Source organism: Thamnophis sirtalis, unplaced genomic scaffold, assembly GCF_051295495.1.
Source record: "Thamnophis sirtalis isolate CommonGarterSnake01/CBP01778 unplaced genomic scaffold, rThaSir2_p1.2 scaffold_5, whole genome shotgun sequence".
Classification (NCBI taxonomy): domain Eukaryota; kingdom Metazoa; phylum Chordata; class Lepidosauria; order Squamata; family Natricidae; genus Thamnophis; species Thamnophis sirtalis.
The window spans coordinates 10467344-10481162 of record NW_028261385.1 but is presented as its reverse complement, the minus strand read 5'-3'; the positions used below and the strand labels follow the sequence as shown (position 1 = coordinate 10481162).

Here is a 13819-nt window from a genome sequence, read left to right as displayed (position 1 = left end):
CTCTTCCAGAACTCCAAGGAAGGCATTCAGTCTCCAATTTTGTCTTTGTAATGACAAAGTTGCAGAGGCTGTGACAGAGAGACCAAAAGGGATCCATGGTAATCGATAAAAGGATCCGGGATCTTTGGTCTTAATCCAGGGTCCAGCAAGTTAAGTTAACTGATACACATGACTGGGCTGTTAGAGTAGAATAGAATAGGAATAGGAAAGAATAGAATAGAATAGAATAGAATAAGGAATGGAAATGGGAATGGGAATGGAAATGGGAATGAGAATAGAATGGGAATGGGAATGGGAATGGGAATGGGAATGGGAATGGGAATAGGAATAGGAATAGGAATAGGAATAGGAATAGGAATAGGAATAGGAATAGGAATAGGAATAGGAATAGGAATAGGATAGGAATAGGAATAGGAATAAGAATAGAATAGAATAGGAATAGGAATAGGAATAGGAATAGGAATAGGAATAGGAATAGGAATAGGAATAGGAATAGGAATAGGAATAGGAATAGGAATAGAATAGGAATAGGAATAAGAATAGAATAGAATAGGAATAGGAATAGGAATAGGAATAGGAATAGGAATAGGAATAGGAATAGGAATAGAATAGGAATAGGAATAGGAATAGGAATAGGAATAGGAATAAGAATAGAATAGGAATAGGAATAGGAATAGGAATAGGAATAGGAATAGGAATAGGAATAGGAATAGGAATAGAATAGGAATAGGAATAGGAATAGGAATAGGAATAGAATAGGAATAGGAATAGGAATAGGAATAGGAATAGGAATAGGAATAGGAATAGAATAGGAATAGGAATAGGAATAGGAATAAGAATAGAATAGGAATAGGAATAGAAATAGAAATAGAAATAGAAATAGAAATAGAAATGGAATGGGAATAGAATGGAATAGGAATAGGAATAGAAATAGAATAGGAATAGGAATAAGAATAGAATAGAATAGAATTCTTTATTAGCCAAGTGTGACTGCCTTTGGTGCAGATGCTCTCAGTGTACATAAAAAGACAAGATACATTCGTCAAGAATCATAAGATACAGCACTTAATGATAGTCATAGGATACAAATTGCTCAGCAAAGGCAGATTTAGGGAGCCGCTAATGAAGGAACTCAGCCTTTCAATGGCGCTAGTCCTCATGCAGCACTCTCTTTCTCTCTCCCCAGGACTCAGCCAGGAACCCCAAAGGGGCCACGACCATGGCCAGCAGTCCTTTGCCGGCCCCCACCGAACTGCTCCTGACCGCCCCGCCCAACGCATTCCCGCCAGAACCGCTGACCCAGCCCCCTCCGGCCTCCCGGGGCTCCTCGGTCTCCTCGGCTGGCGCCATGAAGCCGAACCAGGTGGGCCAAGTCATCCTGTACGGCATCCCCATCGTCTCGCTGGTGATCGACGGGCAGGAGCGCCTGTGCCTGGCTCAGATCTCCAACACGCTGCTCAAGAACTTCAGCTACAACGAGATCCACAACCGTCGCGTGGCGCTGGGCATCACCTGCGTGCAGTGCACGCCCGTCCAGCTGGAGATCCTGCGCCGGGCCGGGGCTATGCCCATCTCCTCGCGCCGCTGCGGCATGATCACCAAGCGGGAGGCCGAGCGCCTTTGCAAGTCCTTCCTGGGCGAGAACCGGCCGCCGAAGCTCCCCGATAACTTCGCCTTCGACGTGTCGCACGAGTGCGCCTGGGGCTGCCGGGGCAGCTTCATCCCGGCCCGTTACAACAGCTCCCGGGCCAAATGCATCAAGTGCAGTTACTGCAGCCTCTACTTCTCGCCCAACAAGTTCATCTTCCACTCGCACCGCACCCCCGACGCCAAGTACCTGCAGCCCGACGCCGCCAACTTCAACTCCTGGCGCCGCCACCTCAAGCTGACCGACAAAACCCCGCAGGACGAGCTGGTCTTCGCCTGGGAGGACGTCAAAGCCATGTTCAACGGCGGCAGCCGCAAGCGAGCCTTGCCCTCCTCGGCCGCCCCGTCCAACCACCCGCGGCCCCCGCAGCCGCCGCCGCCTTGCCACCCTCTGGCTTCGGTCAGGACCGGCGGAGTGGGGCTAGCCGGCGGCGGGGGCAGCGGCGGAGGCGGCCTGCTGAGCCCGCACCTTCTCGCCGGACCCCCGCCGCCACCCCCGCCGCCGGACCTGAGCCAGAAGCGGCCCCGCTTCGACGACGAGAGCGAGCTCCAAGAAGCGGTGGCGGCGGCGGCGGCGGCGGCCGCGGCGATGGCGCACGGCAAAGCCCCGCGGAACTACCCGGTCATCCCGGTGCCCAGCAAGGGAGCCTCCTTCGGGGGCGTCCTGCAGAAGTTCCCCGCCTGCGGGGGTCTCTTCCCGCACCCTTACGGCTTCCCGGCCGCCGCCGCCGCCGCCTTCAGTCTCTGCCACAAGAAGGAGGAAGGCGACGGGCTGGGCGTCGCGGGTCAAGGAGGATCGGGGGCTCCCAAAGCGGCTTCGGGGGCCCCGTCGGCTGGAACCGGCCTCTCCGGTCTCTTTTGGCCCGGGACTCGTAAAGACGCGGCTGCGGCCGCCGCCGCCGCTTTCTACCCGCCTTTCTGCATGTTTTGGCCGCCCCGCGCTCCCGGGGGGCTTCCGGGGCTGCCCACCTACCTGCAGCCCCCGCCGCCGCCCCCGCCGCAACCGCCGGGCTGCTCGGCCCTAGGCGGGGAGAGCTCCAGCCTGCTCCGCCAAGCTTTCCTAGACCTGGCCGCCGAACCCAGCGGCGAAGGGACCGCTGCCGGGTTGGGGGCGCCTCCCGCCGCCGCCCCGCAGGCTGGCGGCGCTGCGGGCGGGGGCAGCAGCCGGGAGCCGCGCGCTTTCGAAGGGGGCGGCGGTGAGGGCGGCGGTTCCCCCGCTTCCGAGGGCGCGGTGCCCGCTGCCCACCTGCTGGACGGCCAAGCGAGGCCCAAGGGGGGTTCTGCCTACCACCACTCCAGCGCTTTCCGTCCGGTGGGCGGCAAGGACGATTCGGAGAGTCTAGCCAAGCTCCATCAGCACCATCAGCCGTCGGGCCGGCCTTCCTCGCCGCCGCCGCTCTTGCTCCTGCCGGCCGATCGCGAACCTGTCCTGCAGCCGGCCGGGCCCCGCCTTCTCTCCCCCGGAGGGACCAGTTGCAGCTTCCCCAGCGAAGACAGCAGCGAGGAGGAAGAAGAAGAGGAAGAGGAGGAGGAGGAGGAAGAGCCGGAGGTGGACGTGGAGAGCCATCGGCAGCCCGGGGAGGAGGAAGAGGAGGAGGAGGAAGAGCGGAGGGAGGAGGAGGAGGAGGAAGGAGAAGAAAGGGAGTCCCGGTCGGCGGATCCCGTGGGCCACTTCCAGCAAGGCCGGGGACTGACGGACAAAGGGGGCTGCCGGGAGAGATCGAACTCTTCCAGCGGTGCCCCGACGGGGCCTTTCGCTGGCCAGGAGAGCCCAGCTATCCCGGAGGCCGAACAGCTGCCGCCACCGCTGCCCCCGTCTGCTCCTCCCGGCAGCCCCACCGTCCACACAGCCCAAGAGATCCCAACAACACCCTATAAAGATGTAAATATTCACACACTCTGAAATCTACAAGTATTCCTATGGGGGGGGTTGGGGGGGAGGTTTGCTGTGAGCTGGGATTTCCTTGCTGAGTATTTTGTGTGTGTGTTCAAAATTTTTATGGGTTTATCAAAGTATAATATAAAAACAAAAGAAAAAAAAGAAAACAATAGGAAAAGAAAAGTATAGAGTAGTGTTTCCTCGTGACCCGTCAAAACCGCGGATGACAAAATCGCACTCGACGAAAGCGCGCATTTGACGTCATCACAGCGCGACGAAAAAAATTATTTTTGAAATAAAAATAAAATTAAAGCAGTTAGGTTAAGGGTTAGGGTTAGGTTTAGGGTTAGGTTTGGGGGGGTTAGGGTAAGGTTTTCGCTTTATTTTTACATTTATCGATCACAGCGCGATGTTTTCGTCGCGCTGTGATGACGTCAAATGTGCGCTTTCGTCGAGCGCGATTTTGTCGTCCGTGGTTTTGTGGTGGAACCGTGTTTCCTAACCTTTTGCAACTGGAAGAGGTCTGGACTTCAACTCCCAGAATTCCCCAGCCAGCGAATGCTGGCTGGGGAATTCTGGGAGTTGAAGTCCAGACCTCTTCCAGTTGCCAAGGTTGGGAAACACTGGTGTAGAGCCAGAGGGAAAAAGAAAGGGGGAAAAAAGCATCGACTTCCCACTCCTTTTAGCGCAGTAGAATAAGTTGAGTAAGATAATAACATCAAACCTCCACTTTTTATGTTTGTGTACTCATATAAACTAGCCATTTCTATAACAGCAATCAGCAAAACCCAAAATCAAAGTTTCATTTCCCCCCCCCCCCCATCTCGAGCACAAAGTCCAGAAGTGGTTTCCAAGCACAGGTAGTCAGTCCTCGGTTTAGGACCACAACTGAGCCCAAATGAGACATTCGTTGCGTGAGTTTTGCCCCATTTTACAACCTTGCTTGCCACCGTTGTTAAGTGACCCCCTACAGTTGATAAATTAGTCACCTGCTTGTTAAGGTAATCTGGATTCCCCACTGACTTTGCTTGTCGGAAGGCTGCAGAAGGACAGTGGTGGGTTGCAGGCAGTAAGGGTCAGCTGAAGTAGCCTGCAGTGCTGCATTTAACCACTGCGCCATCTCGGCTCTTAATCCCAGTGAGGTAGGAGCTGTGGAAGCCAGTTGTGTAAACCAGTGTTTTTCAACCTTTTTTGTGCAAAGGCACACTTTTTTTCATGAAAAAAATCACGAGGCACACCACCATTAGAAAATGTTAAAAAAAATTAACTCTCTGCCTATATTGACTATATATAAAGTATTTTTCCCACGGCACACCTTACACTATGTCACGGCACACTAGTGTGCCGCGGCACAGTGGTTGAAAAACACTGGTGTAAACCACATCTTCAGGAGAAACAGTCTAGTTTATTCCTTGGGGAGATGCAGGTTCAGAAGCCGAGGGTCGCTTCGCGCGGGCATTCGCTTCATTTGTGGCATGATATGAACCCAATCAGGCAGAACGTTTCTCATTTAAATCGATAATTCTTAAATTATTGGGGTTTTGTTTTGCCTCCTAATACACATAGCCCTACGCTTACAACCGCTCTTGAGCCCCAAATTCCTGCTGCTAAGTGAAACAGTTGCTAAGTGAGTTTTGCCCCGTTTTTATGAACCTTTCTGGCTGCTATTGTGAAGGGAATAGCAATAGCAGTTAGACTTATATACCGCTTCATAGGGCTTTCAGCGCTCTCTAAGCGGTTTACAGAGTCAGCATATTGCCCCCACAATCCGGGTCCTCATTTTACCCACCTCGGAAGGATGGAAGGTTGAGTCAACCTTGAGCCGGTGAGATTTGAACAGCCGAACTGCAGAACTGCAGTCAGCTGAAGTAGCCTGCAGTGCTGCATTTAACCACTGCGCCACCTCGGCTCACTGCAGTTGGTTAAGTTCATCACACCTGGCTTCCCCGTTGACTTTGCTTGCCAGAAGATCACAAAACCCTGGGATACTGCAACCAGGGGTGGGTTGCTCCCAGTTCGGCTTGGATCGGGTGAACTGGTAGTGGCAGCAGTGGGAGGCTCCGCCCACCCACCCCGGACGCTTCTGCACATGCGCAAAAGCGTCGCGCGCACGCAAGCACGAGCAAACCAGTAGCACTGGGATTACACCAGTAGCACTGAGAGCCAAGGTGGCGCAGTGGTTAAATGCAGCACTGCAGGCTACTGCTAGATCAGCAGTTCAGCGGTTCAAATCTCACCGGCTCAGGGTTGACTCAGCCTTCCATCCTTCCGAGGTGGGTAAAATGAGGACCCGGATTGTTGTTGGGGGCAATATGCTGACTCTCTGTAAACCGCTTAGAGAGGGCTGAAAGCCCTATGAAGCGGTATATAAGTCTACTGCTATTGCTATTTTCAACCCAATTCTGACTGCAGCCATTATGAACACATGCCCATTGCCGGGCACCCCAAATATGATCATGCGACCACAGGAATGCTGCTCCAAAGACAGTCATTTTAACCCAGTTCCCTTGTAACGTTGAACAGTCACTCAACAAATTGTAAGTTGAGGACCACCTATAATCACCTCGAAAAGAGCCGAGGTGGCGCAGTGGTTAGAGTGCAGTACTGCAGCCACTTCAGCTGACTGCTAAGCTGCAGTTCGGTGGTTCAAATCTCACCGGCTCAAGGTTGACTCAGCCTTCCATCCTTCCGAGGTGGGTAAAATGAGGACCCGGATTGTTCTTGGGGGCAATATGCTGACTCTGTAAACCGCTTAGAGAGGGCTGAAAGCCCTATGAAGCGGTATATAAGTCTAACTGCTATTGCTATCATTTTATTTCTGCTGCCTGCAAAATGCTACCTTCCTTTCCAAATCATATCATTCCCCCCCACCAAAGTCACTGAAAAGCTGTTTCCCCCACCCCCCACCCCATCCCCGTCAAACTTACAAGACTAAATTTGGGACAAAAATCCAAGCCAAGTGTGTAATCCACAAAAAAGGAACTTAACACGGGTTACCAGTGGAAACTTCTTGTTTTAATTTCCCTGGCCTTCCAAACTGACACAACGAATAGCCATTTGAGTATTAGCCTTCAGTCCAAAATACATTTAAGTCAGGGGCGTCCAAACTTGGGAACTTTAAGACTTGTGGACTTCAACTCCCAGAATTCCCCAGCCAGTCGGCTGGGGAATTCTGGGAGTTGAAGTCCACAAGTCTTAAAGTTCCCAAGTTTGGACACCCCTGATTTAAGTAGTAAAGCTGATTAGGAATGAAGTCCAACTCCCAAAGTCCCCCTGGATGTATTGATGTTGTTTTTTGGGGGGAAGGAAAATAGACAAGAATATTTGTAGCTCAGGGTTGAACTGGAGTCCATAGTGCAGAGTTTGGCTATTTCTTGCAGATGTTTCCTTACCTAACTGAGTAACATCATCAGTGCTAGTGAGTGTGGGTTTGCTCGTTGATGCAGATAGCTTGTCCTTGCAGTACAGGTAGTCCTCGACTTACGACCACAGCGGAGTCCAAAATTGATGTTTGCTAAGTGAGAAATTTGTTAAGGGAGTTTTGCCCCGTTTTGTGAGTTTTCTTGCCACATTTGTGGCAAGAATCACTGCAGTTGTTTAGTCAGCCACACCCGCTGTTAAGTGAATCTCGCTTTCCCATTGATTTTGTTTGCAAAAAAAGATCACCTTAAAAGGGTATAATGACCACGGGATACTGCAATAAATATATATATATATATATATGCCTGAATATGAATCAGTTGTCAATCATCCATATGTAAATCACATGACTATGGGGATTCTGCAACGCTCGTAAGTCCGAAAAATGGTCATAGGTCACTTGTTTCAGTGCCGTTGTAACTTTGAAACGGTCACTAAATGAACTGTTATACGTTGAGGTAGTTTACTCTGCCAATCCTGAGCAAATCCCACACTCAATAGCACTGACGATGTTACCTAATTGGGTAATGAAATGTCTACAAGAAAACCACCAAGTAAGACAGCATCAAGGACCTCATAAGCAACTTAGAAGTGGTTTCACAATTACATTCTTCGCAATTTAGTCCATCCAGCGATGCCTTGATAGTTTCCCATCCAGTTCCTAATCAGGCTCAATCCTGTTCTGCGCTCCAAGCAGAGCTAGAATCTACACAATTGTGCCCCCTCTTGAAAGTGATAGAATAGAATTCTTGATTGGCCAAGCGTGACTGAACACACCAGGAATTTGTCTTAGGTGCGTAAGCTCTCAGTGTACATAAAAAGACAAGATACATTCGTCAAGAAGGTATTGTTGCAGCAGATTTGAGGTTTGCAATCTACTTACGAAAGACAAGGAGCCAAGACCACGAGGTTCCAAGAGAAGACAGGTTTTATTTTGGACGCATCCAGAGTTCAGTAGGATTGGCACCAAGACTGAACTGCCGGGGCTATCCCCTGGCAGAGATTTTATACTTTTTAATTGAACATTACAAATCAGGAGGCGTTACAATAGGCGGATACATTTTAAGGTCATCACTCTGCTGAGATCAGTAAAAAGACATTTTGGGGGAAATTACAAATACATGATTCTCATAAAATTCCAAGTTACAATAGGGAAGTGATTATCAAATCCTCTCCCCAGCCAACTCCAATACTGCCTGCAAGCGCATGATCCAGTTGATCATGTAGATTGGGGTGCGGTAACCCCAAGACCCATCCTCAGCCCAAGTGGCCCTCCCATAGGTGCATACAATTCTCTCTGAGCTTCACGTGTCTGATTTCTCATATTCAGTCAGTTCCTTACAAGGAAAGTTAGAGAAGGCTGTGTCCACCTCCCTCTTCTGACGGATGGGGCCCACTGAGTCATACACTGGGACTCCTAGCACCTGTCGTGATTGGATGGGCAACAAAAAGAATGAAGGTTTTATCCATCCAAGAACACAGGAGCCCGCCCAATCTGCAGGAAGGATTTCATAGGCCAGTGTGCCACAAATCCAATATATGGATTTATGTGATATATGGATATCCCAGATGGGGAGAGGTTGGATAACCTTATATAGCCAATGCCAGGGATCTGCTGCAACAGTATAGCACTTAATGGTAGTCCTAGGGTACAAATAAGCAATCAGGAAACAATTTATCAATATAAATCCTAAGGATACAACAACTAAGTTACAGCCCCGCAGTCATAAGTGGGAGGAAATGGGTGATAGGAACTAATAGTAAACTAATAGTAGCAGTAATGCAGCCTTGGTGAATAGTTTGACAGTGGTGAGGGAATTATTTGTTTAGCAGAGTGATGTCGTTCAGGGGAAAAACTGTTCTTATGTCTAGTTGTCTTGGTGTAGAGTACTCTAGTAGGAGTTGAAACCATTTGTGTCCAGGATGCGAGGGGTCTGTAACTATTTTCCCAAGCCTGACTTGTGATCACAAGTCAGGTGCGGATGTCTGCAGAATATGATAAAAAGATTCAAGTTGTTGGCAGTCACATCCTGCGAATAAGCATATTTAGAAATGTGGAGTTTTCATCTCCCTAGACTACTATAGAAAGTAAGATAAACCCTGGAGGTAATAGAGGGAATTTATGGTAGCTTTTCTGCCGATATCCTAAAGTCAAGACGTATGAATCCCATTGCTGAAAAATTGCATCAAACCAGAACGATACTCAAAGCCAGCACAATCTAAAAATGAGTGTAAATAGTTCTGCAAATATATTCTTTTCTCTTTAGCTTAGTTGGCAATCATTCCCATTAAGGTTTAGACACAGAGTGCACCGTTTCTGGCTTGCAGGGTTAATAATCACAAAGATTATAATTTCAACAATATGGAAGAAAAACCAAAACAATTATGGTTTCCTCTCCAGGTTTGTTAAGGATGAAGTCCCAGACTTCCCCAAATATGTGAGTGTTGTAGTCCTAATTCATCTGCGGGGCAAACTTCCTTGAGGCTACAATTATCTTCCTTTTTTGTGAACTAACAACCACAAGAATTTGATTGCATGAGAACGGGGCAATCCAAACTTCGTCAACTTTAAGACTTGTGGACTTCAACTCCCATAATTCCTGGCTGCGGAATTCTGGGAGATGTTCTTAAAGTTTTAAAGTTGCCAAGTTTGGAGATCCCTGCATTAGAGTAGAGTAGAGTAGAGTAGAGTAGAGTAGAGTAGAGTAGAGTAGAGTAGAGTAGAGTAGAGTAGAGTAGAATAGAATAGAATAGAATAGAATAGAATAGAATAACAGAATTGGAAGGGACCTTGGAAGTCTTCTAGTCCAACTCCCTGCTTAGGCAGGAAACCACTTCAAACAAATGGTTATCCAACATCTTCTTAAAAACTTCCAGTGTTGGAGTATTCACACCTTCTGGAGGCAAGTTGTTCCCATGATTAACTATTCTCACTGTCAGGAAATTTCTCCTTAGTTCTAGGTTGCTTCTCTCCTTGATTAGTTTCCACCCATTGCTTCTTGTCCTGCCCTCAGGTGCTTTGGAGAATAGCTTGACTCCCTCTTCTTTGTGGCAGCTCCTGAGATATCGGAGGACTGCTATCATGTCTCCCCTAGTCCTTCTTTTCATTGAACTAGATATACATATTAGAATCAGAAAGATCCCATCAGAGGATCAGGAAAGGGCGTTGGGGTGCTAGAACAGATGGGGGGGGCAGGGAAGTATCACATTTAGAAGATTGGAACAGCTGCCTTATAAAGATGACAATTCTGATTTGAAGAGAGGTATTGATCAGAACCCCCACAAATCTTTACAATCCATGTACATTGTCAAGAAATACATTTTTCCTCCCTCTTAATATTAATAAATATAAAAATAAACATTAAGATTTCAAGTCTTCCAAGGATGCTAAATGGAAGGTTTAAGAAGTCGGGGGGGGGGGGGGGGGAGAGCCACCTTGACAAATTGGCCCTTGGGACTGCCTGCTCCATGATGTAGCATTCTGTATGAGGAAGAAGGGCTGTAATAGCAGGAGGATTGTTAATGTTAATATTAATGAAAAGGTCTATAAGATTCAGATGCGAGTGGTTTTCTTTCCACTTCTGAATGTCTTTGATTGGTCCAATTTTTCTCGGTTCCACCACAAAACCGCGGTAGACAAAAGCACGTTCGACGAAAGCGCGTACGTGACGTCATCACAGCACGACGAAAACATCACGCTGTGAGCGGTAAATTTAAAATTAAAGCGAAAACCTTACCCTAACCCCCCCAAACCTAACCCTAAACCTAACCCTAAACCTAACCCTTAACTTAACGCTAAACCTAACCCTAAACCTAACCCTAAACCTAACCCTAAACCTAACCCTTAACCTAACCCTAAACCTAACCCTAACCCTAAACCTAACCCTTAACCTAACCCTAAACCTAACCCTAAACCTAACCCTTAACCTAACCCTTAACCTAACCCTTAACCTAACGCTAACCCTTAACCTAACGCTAAACCTAACCCTAACGCTTAACGTAACCCTAAACCTAACCCTAACCCTTAACCTAACCCTAACCCTAAACCTAACCCGTACCTTTATGTGAATCGGCTTGCTTTAATTTTATTTTAATTTCAATTTAATTTATTTTTAATTTTTTTCGTCACGCTGATGATGATGTCAGGTACGCGCTTTCGTCGAGCGTGCTTTAGTAGACCGCGGTTTTAACGGGTCACGTTTTTCTCTGTTAAACCAGAGAACATTCACTTTGCCTTTGGAAAGCAATGACACAGAGGCCACCCAATTTGTGACTGTTGTACTACAATGGAAGTTGTAGGGATTTCTAAGGGGGCATTACTTGCTAGGTAGGGTCTTATCTCTCTAGTTGTTATTGTTGTTAGTTGTGAAATCAGGTCCGACCCATGGACAACGTTCCTCCAGGCCTTCCTCTCCTCTACCATCCTCTGGAGTCCATTTAAGCTCATGCCGACTGCTTTGGTGACTCCATCCAGCCACCTCATTCTCCATCGTCCCCTTCTTCTTTTCCCCTCCATCTTTCCCAGCATGAGGCTCTTCTCCAGGGAGTCCTTCCTTCTCATTAGGTGGCCAAAGTCTTTGAGTTTCCTCTTCAGGATCTGGCCTTCTAAAGAGCAGTCAGGGTTGATGTCCTCTAGGACTGACCGGTTGGATCACTTTGCAGTCCAAGGGACTCAATGCAGGAGTCTTCTCCAGCACCAGAATTCAAATGCCTCCATTCTTTGGCGCTCAGTCTTTCTTATAATCGAACCTTCACAGCTATCCATTGCAACTGGGAAAACCATAGCCTTGACTATGATTGCTGTCATCCCCTTCTTCTTTTGCTCTCCATCTTTCCCAGCATGAGGCTCTTCTCCAGTGAGTCCTTCCTTCTCATTAGGTGGCCAAAGTCTTTGAGTTTCCTCTTCAGGATCTGGCCTTCCAAAGAGCAGTCAGGGTTGATCTCCTCTAGGACTGACCGGTTGGATCGCTTTGCAGTCCAAGGGACTCGCAGGAGTCTTCTCCAGCACCAAAATTCAAAGGCCTCCATTCTTTGGCGCTCAGTCTTTCTTATAATCGAACCTTCACAGCTATCCATTGCAACTGGGAAAACCATAGCCTTGACTATAGGCACTTTTGATTGCTGTCATCCCCTTCTTCTTTTGCTCTCCATCTTTCCCAGCATGAGGCTCTTCTCCAGGGAGTCCTTCCTTCTCATTAGGTGGCCAAAGTATTTGAGTTTCATCTTCAGCATCTGGCCTTCCAAAGAGCAGTCAGGGTTGATCTCCTCTAGGACTGACCAGTTGGATCGCCTTGCAATCCAAGGGACTCGCAGGAGTCTTCTCCAGCACCAGAGTTCAAAGGCCTTGATTCTTTAGCGCTCAGCCTTCCTTACGGTCCAACCTTCACAGCCATCCATTGCAACTGGGGAAACCGTAGCCTTGACTATAGGCACTTTTGATTGCAGGGTGATGTCCCTAAGTTATCCCCCTTAGCCATTCCCAAAGGAGGGCTACAAAATTGGATCTTCAGTGCTGTTCCCACTGAACTCAAGAGGGACATCTTTTGAAAAAGCCCTTTGTCCAGAATGGAACCAGGTCTCTTTCTAGAGTAAGGGGATTGGACTAGAAGCTCTCCAAGACCCCTTCAAACCCTATTGTTCTAAAAAGACTCATTTGGGCTCTTCTGGTTCAGTGTATTGAGATGGACAAGTTTTGAATGAAGCTCTTCTAAGATGTTTTCTGCAGTAGATCTTTTACTATTAAAAACACCGCCTATTTTCCATCAGGGGTACCACACAGATGGTACCACTGGTACCTTCCTCATGTTCTGGACTACAACTCCCATAATCCTCAAGAAATAACAGTATCCAAGGGAAGGGCTATCAAAGTCCTAGGCCAGGGGTCGGCAACCTGTGGCTCTGGAGCCGCACGTGGCTCTTTCATCCCTCTGCTGTGGCTCCCTGTTGCCGGTCGGTGCCACAATTTTGAGAGGAGCTTCCTGTTGGGAGGGGGGAAAGCACAGCACTCCAGGAGGAGACTCTATTTCAAGGGGCAGGTTTTCCGATCAGCTCCACAATTGATAGGGCTTTCAATTAGGACAGGTAGACAAAAAAGGATGCTCCAAAAAAGGAGACTCTATGGTGGGGGAACCAGACTTCCAGTTGGCAGAGAAAAAAGGATACCGTGCTAGGAGGAGACTCTATGGTGGGGGGACTGGAGTTCCGATTGGCTCCAGGGTTGAATGGGGGGCTTCCGGTTAGGACCTTTGTGGCTCTTTGAGTGTTTAAGGTTGCCGACCCCCGGCCTAGGCTGAAACATAGAGAGGACACCAGATAAACGTTCCTGCAGATAAAGCAGGGAAAGAAACTAGATCCCCTTTCTAGGATCTGTGCCTTTTAGTTATGGATCTGATTGTTCACTTAATACCAAGGTGTTTCTCCACCTTGGTCATTTTAAGATATGTGGACCTGAGGAATTCTGGGGGATGAAGTCCACATATCCTGAAGTGACCAAGATTGAGAAACATTGACTTAATCCTGACTTGATTCCCCATAGTTAAATCCTACTTATCTTCCCAATAAGCTTCAGCTACAGGACATAAGCCCACCCCACCCCCCTTTTGAATCGGTACACTGGCAATTTGTGTAAGATGTAGTGGGCACATTCACAAAATGGCTGCTGCGAAAGACATGCCTCCTCACAATATGCCTGTTGTGCTAAGTCTGGACACTTGGGAGACACCCACAGCAGGAGTGGGTTCCAGCAGTCATTATTGCCAGTTCCCTCGTTGGCGCTTCGTGGGCATGCATGCACTTGATGCACGCTGTGCATGCATGTGCATGCACAGTGCAATAAAGAAGCAAAAAACAAGAGAACCGGTCCAGGGGCGTGGC

The 13819-nt window shown here is 48.4% G+C and overlaps 1 protein-coding gene across 1 annotated transcript in view; it reads left to right on the top strand.

The window, feature by feature from the left end:
- Positions 1 to 13819, top strand: part of SKOR2 (SKI family transcriptional corepressor 2) — a 112813-nt gene that overhangs the window by 56652 nt on the left and 42342 nt on the right. Inside the window, exon 2 of the mRNA XM_087717065.1 lies at positions 1187 to 3529. Coding sequence (XP_087573191.1) covers positions 1220 to 3529 — 2310 coding nt within the window. The 5' untranslated portion in view covers positions 1187 to 1219. The remainder of the gene's footprint in view (positions 1 to 1186; positions 3530 to 13819) is intronic.